We start from the raw sequence: 6,691 nt of genomic DNA, 5'->3' as shown, positions 1-6,691 counted from the left end.
TATAACCCAGAATTCGACGAAAGATGCGTGTCGCGTGAAAATCCGGTCTACGATTACTTGGCAAGCGAGTCGAGCTAAAACGTAGTGGTAGATGAATCTCATATATTTTAAATAAAGCCGTAATATTCCTTAGAAACTCTACACTCTCATGTATGCCAATTATCCGTTATAACCCAGAATTCGACGAAAGATGCGTGTGGCGTGAAAATCCGGTCTACGTTTACTTGGCCGAGGAGTTGAGTTAAAACGGTCAGGTAGATTACTCTCATATACTTTAAATAAAGCCGTAATCTTCCTTAGAAGGTCTACACTCTCATGTATGCCAATGATCCATTATAACCCAGAATTCGATGAAAGATGCGTGTCGCGTGAAAATCCGGTCTACGATTACTTGGCCAGCGAGTAGAGCTAAACCGGAGTGGTAGATGAATCTGATATACTTTATATAAATCCGTAATCTTCCTTAGAAAGTCTACACTCTCATGTATGCCAATTATCCATTATAACCCAGAATTCGACGAAAGATGCGTGTCGCGTGAAAATCCGGTCTACGATTACTTGGCCACCGAGTAGAGCTAAAACGGAGTGGTAGATGAATCTGATATATTTTAAATAAAGCCGTAATATTCCTTAGAAAGTCTACACTCTCATGTATGCCAATTATCCATTACAACCCAAATCCACACTATAGTTGCAAGGGTCGTGAAAATCCGGTCTACGATTACTTGGCCAGCGAGTAGAGCTAAAACGGAGTGGTAGATGAATCTGATATACTTTAAATAAAGCCGTAATCTTCCTTAGAAAGTCTACACTCTCATGTATGCCAATTATCCATTATAATCCAGAATTCGACGAAAGATGCGTGTCGCGTGAAAATCCGGTCTACGATTACTTGGCCAGCGAGTAGAGCTAAAACGGAGTGGTAGATGAATCTGATATACTTTAAATAAAGCCGTAATCTTCGTTAGAAAGTCTACACTCTCATGTATGCCAATTATCCAATATAACCCAGAATTCGACGAAAGATGCGTGTCGCGTGAAAATCCGCTCTAGGATTACTTGGCAAGCGAGTCGAGCTAAAACGTAGTGGTAGATGAATCTCATATATTTTAAATAAAGCCGTAATATTCCTTAGAAAGTCTACATTCTCATTTACGCCAATTATCCATTATAATCCAGAATTAGACGAAAGACGCATGTGTCCTGGTTACCCAGGCTACGATTACTTGGCACACGAGTTGAGCTAAGACGATAGGGTAGATGAATCTGATATATTTTAAATGAAGCCGTAATATTCCTTAGAAAGTCTACACTCTCATGTATGCCAGTTATCCATTATAACCCAGAATTCGACGAAAGATGTGTGTGGCGTGAAAATCCGGTCTACGATTACTTGGCAAACGAGTAGAGCTAAAACGGAGTGGTAGATTGATCTCATATACTTTAAATAAAGCCGTAATCTTCCTTAGAAAGGCTACAGTCTCATGTATGCCAATTATCCATTATTGTTGAGAATAGGTAAATCTTAAATATAGAATACTTAGTATACAGAGGATGTACGTAAAATGAGCATGCGCAACTGGTATGAGTATGTGAGTGTGTATCGATGAGTATTGAGTAGATATCTAAGAACAACTCTCATGAAAGCATAGTTAGTTGCCCAAAGGCTCATGTAGAGTAAAGAGCGTCTCAAGCAGAGTGCGATATGCACATGTATATTATCTTTTAAGGTTAAAAGAAAATATAAAAGAAAAGTAATTATCACTTGTCCACGCATTTATTTAATCCTTTTTTCTTATCATGGTAGCAGAGCGTGGTTCGTCAGTTAGTTATTTATTTAATTGGTTGGTTAGTAAGTCGGTCGATTTTTCTGTTTCTCTGTGTGTCCTCGCGAGGGCATGTAGAAAACTTGTAAAGTGTTCAAGAAAATATAGTGATAAATGAATTAAGGAAAGAAAAATATTAAAGGAAAAGTATTAGTTATTAAATTTGAATAAGTGATTAATAAGATATTCAAAGATTAAAAGGAGTTAAACACGTGGCTTGAGACAAAAGAATCTCAAGTATAACAAGAAGGCAGACTATTAAATAGAGAAAATAAAATAGAAATAGAAGACAACATGGCAGACGAGATGAAAAGTATTTTGCCGATATTCGATGGCAAGAATTATAACATGTGGAAGAAAAGACTTGTATTATTTTTAAGATTTAAAAAGTGTGTAGAAGTAGTATCAAGTGCTACAAGAGATACAAATATGCAAGAGGCAGTTTGTCAAGAAAAGGATTTAAAAGCAATGAACTATATCTGTGCTGCGTTATCAGAAACTTAGTTTGAGTTGGTAAATGAAGAGGAAACTGCCTATAATATAATTAAAAAATTAGATAATACATATTTAAAGAAATCAGTAGGACTACTGTTTTTCCTCTACACGAATAATTCCGTGGTCATCTAAAAACGTACTCAAATTGTAAATTGTGCTTTTCGGATTAATATCTACACCTTCTTGCAAATTTTTTATCTCTCGTGGATAATGGCTAAGTTGGATAATTTTAATAAGATGAGTGTGTGCATTTTGTAATTCATCAGTAGTAAAATTACCAGTAATTTTTGTAGTCAATTTCCGATTGACAACTGCCCGATGGCATAGTGAAACAAAACGAATTAAGCTATCTAATGATGAAAAACGTTCCAGAGTGTCATTTTTTAATTGTTTTGAATTAACTATAGTAGCGGCTAAACCCACATTGACTCTTTGCTCTGGAATTTCAACTTTAGACAGTTTCAAGGTTTTCCAATTTTGCTCATTTTCTAAAAGCCAAGAGGGGCCATGGAGCCAAAGCTTATTTTTGATGAATTCGGAAGCAGTCTGACCGCGAGAAATGAAATCCGCGGGATTTTCTTCCGTGGCAATATGTTGCCAAGTAAAACTTTCGGTCAGCGTTTGAATTTCAACTACTCGATTTGCAACAAATGTTTTAAGTGAATTCGGTGACGTTTTAAGCCAATGTAAAGTTATGGTAGAATCAAACCACAAATAAACATTATCATATTTCAATTTTAGTGCCTCTATTACTTTTTGAATTAACTCAGAAAGTAGTAGAGCAGCACACAACTCTAGCCTTGGAATAGTGGTAGTTTTAATCGGCGCGATCCGAGATTTAGCACATATTAATTGAACAGAGCAGTTATTATCTTTATCTACCGACCTCAAGTAAACCGAAGCACCGTAAGCTCGTTGACTGGCATCGGCAAAGCCATGTAGTTGCAAATTTACTGCATTTGACAAGACTATTTTTCTAGGAAGAGTGAAGTGTTCAACAAATTTTAATTCATCTTTAAAATTAATCCACATGGTGCCTAAGTCTTGGGGAATTGTTTCATCCCATCCCAATTTAAGTTTCCATAATTCTTGCATAATTAATTTTGCAACTACATTGACTGGGCCTAAAATGCCTAGTGGGTCAAATAACTCTGCAATTTCTGATAAAATAGCACGTTTAGTTATGCTATTTTCAACTAGAGATGGTTTGATTAAATATTTAATCGAGTCAGTTTTTGGGTTCCAACGAATACCCAATAATTTTTTAAGCTGATCGTCTAATAAAGTATCGTTATCGCTTTTTACACCCGATTGACTTGCTAAGCTTGGCTCATTCGATGCCCATTTATGGAGTTTAAATCCTGCAAGTTTTAATAAATCTGTCAATTGTTGTTTGAGCTCTAAGGCTGCTTCGAGTGTATCCGTACCTGTCAATAAATCATCCATATAAAAATCGTTTTTTAAAACCTCTGCAGCTTGCGGGTACCTGCCCCCTTCATCAATTGCTAATTGATGAAGTGTCCTAGCAGCTAAATAAGGAGCACTCGCAGTGCCTTGAGTTACTGTAGTCAAGGCAAAAACGCGCATCAATTCTGAAAAATCATTTCGCCATAAAATTTTTTGAAAAATCAAATCATCTTTGTGGATTTTAATGCATCGAAACATTTTTTGAATATCGCCTGCAAGCACAACCGTGTGCGTTCTAAATCGCATGACTAAAGACATTAAATCGTCTTGTATAGTCGGACCAACTACTAAGGCATCATTGAGTGAAATGTTTGTTGAAGTTTTTGACGACGCGTCATATACGATTCGATCTAGCTGATTATTTTTAATTACATCAAGATGAGGAATAAAATATCCTTCATCGCATTTATTTGTATCTGTAATTTCTTCTAAGTGTCCAAGATCACGGTATTTGATTAATTCTCCCGTATAAGCCTGTTTCAAACCGGGATTTTTTGATAGTTTACGCTCTTGTCCGTAAGCTCGACTGAGTGCACGATTATAAGAATCGCCTAATTTTGCTTTATTCTCGTTAAAAAATAGACGCACTTCGTATTCTCCGTCGGAATTACGAGTAGTGGTGTCTGAATAGAATTTCTCACATTTTTGTTCATCAAGAGATAAATGTTTTTTCGATGGAATTGTGTCCATTTCGAAATAACGAGTTAATTTTTCATCAAGAGTCACTAAGTGGCATAATTTCGGTCTCTGTACAGATTGTTTCACCGCGACTTCGCCCGCTATTATCCAACCCAATAAAGTTTTTTGTAAGGTAACGTCAGGATGCTCTTGTATGACAATTTGACCGGTACTCAAAAGTTTGTAAAATAATGTAGAGCCAAGTAATATATCGATTTCAGCTGATTTATTGAATTCCGGATCCGCGAGAGTAATACCCGACGGAATTTTTAGAGAGCTTTTGTCTACAAACCGAGAAGGCAAAAAAGTAGTAATCGTCGGTAGTGCTACCAAATCTAATTCATGCTCAAATGCATTGATTCGAGACTGAATCTTTGTCTTGACTCTATAATTAGCGCGAGTAACGATCTGACCCAAACCGCCGAAAGGCAGATCAATTTTTTCTTGATCGAGCTTGAGTTTTGAAGTTAACTTTTCAGAAATAAAATTTGATTGAGAGCCTCCATCAAGCAATATTCTGCAAGGATAGGGCTTTTTGTCTTTATCAAGAATGTTTACTTTAGCAGTTCCTAATAAAATTTCAGAATCGTGAGTAACCGTGAGACCTACTTGAGGCTTCATATCGGTATTTTGAGCTGTTTGAATAGGCTCTGATTGATTTTCATTGAATTGAGTAAAGTGTATTAATGTATTGTGCTTCTTCGAGCAAGTCCTACAACCTGAAGCCCTGCAATGTTTTGTTGAATGATTGTCACGGAAACAATTTAAGCATAATTTTTTCCCGCGCAAGGCATTTGCTCTCTCACGCGGATTGAGCTCTAATAATTGAGGACACGCATAAATTTTGTGTTCTTGTTTGCAAAAATTACAAAAATCAGCTTTTTGTGTGCCAACTAACGCTTGTGGCACGTTTCTACCTTTTTTGTTAGTATTTTCAGCAGGAATCGACTGCTTTTCGGAAGAATCATAGTCATCGTCTCCGCGCTCTTTTTTCTTTAAAAAGGCAACGAGTTCAGTGAATTTAGGCTTTACACTATCTTTCAAAGTTTCTTCCCATGATTTACGCGTGAATCGATCAAGTTTGCTGCTAACAAGGTATACTAAAATTGAATCCCAAGAATCTACAGGCTCTTTCAAGGCCTTTAGAGCATTGACATGCATTAGCGATTTTTCTTTAAGCGAACGAATTTTTTGTGCCGAACTTTTATTCATTGCCGGCAAATTAAGCAATTTTTTCAAATGAGTTTGTATGATTTTACGCGGTTTGTGGCACCGTTCAGTAATTAAATCCCACGCAACCTTATAATTTTCTTCAGAAGCATCTAGACCATGAAGGATATCAATCAGGTCCCCACGAAGGGCTTGTTTCAGCCTATAATACTTTTCAGTTGCTGGCATTGATTCATTATTGTGCACTAAATTTATAAAAGAGTCGCGAAAGCTTTGCCATTCCCGCGGGTCACCATCGTAAGGGCGAACTTCTAATTTTTCTAAGCCGTGATTAACGTAATAAGTGATATTTTGAGGGGTAGAAGCATCTGATCTCGCGACGCTAGGTGCTCGCACTGAATTAGAATTAACCGACGCGGAACCAGCCCCGATATCATGCAGTCTCTTTCTTATCACTTTAGCGCAACTGTAATAATTTGTTTCGAATTCCGTTCTTTCATCATCTTGAATAGCAGGCTGATCATCATCATCAGCCTTTTCAGCTACAAACGCGAGCTCGATTTCAAACTGAATCTTATCAAAATTTTGGAAAATCTCTTCTAATTTTATTTGACGGTTCTCACACTCGAATGCATCAGCGTCAGGATTTTGATCAAAGAACTTTAATAAACGCGTAAGGCTTGCTTTAATTAAACCGCGAGAATGTTTGAGAGTTTTGAGCTTTTCAGCGCTCATTTTGATATTTGATTTAACCGCGTTGAGATAAAATCAAAAATAAGGAATAAAGAGTGGGAATGATTAGAGAGGAGGAGATTCTCTTGCTTACTTGTTTTGTAGATTTTATGATTGTTGATGCTCCTCTACTAATGTGTCCACGATGAGTCCACCAGTGGCTGGATTCTATAGGAGACGTCCACGGGGCTGCGTAAATGCTTAGGCCGACGGCTGCTTTCCTACTGCGGGACGTCCGTGCGGCTGTATATATTGTTTTATGACGACACTGTTTCACCCGGCTGCTTTCTTGTCCAAGTAACGGCTTCGTGTCGATGTAGATT

The 6,691-nt window shown here is 37.2% G+C and overlaps 1 protein-coding gene across 1 annotated transcript; it reads right to left on the bottom strand.

Annotated features, from left to right (window-relative positions):
* Nucleotides 1-2,411: 2,411 nt before the first annotated feature.
* Nucleotides 2,412-6,371, bottom strand: LOC131675343 (uncharacterized). The gene has a single exon (XM_058954275.1). The coding sequence runs from the start codon at nucleotides 6,369-6,371 to the stop codon at nucleotides 2,412-2,414; it is 3,960 nt and encodes a 1,319-aa protein (XP_058810258.1).
* Between the last annotated feature and the right edge of the window lie 320 nt (nucleotides 6,372-6,691).

This window comes from Phymastichus coffea, unplaced genomic scaffold (genome assembly GCF_024137745.1).
Source record: "Phymastichus coffea isolate CEN01 unplaced genomic scaffold, Cenicafe_Pcof_1.1 PCOF00019, whole genome shotgun sequence".
Classification (NCBI taxonomy): domain Eukaryota; kingdom Metazoa; phylum Arthropoda; class Insecta; order Hymenoptera; family Eulophidae; genus Phymastichus; species Phymastichus coffea.
The sequence above is the reverse complement of the archived record's forward strand: the minus strand, read 5'-3'. Positions and strand labels throughout refer to the sequence as shown.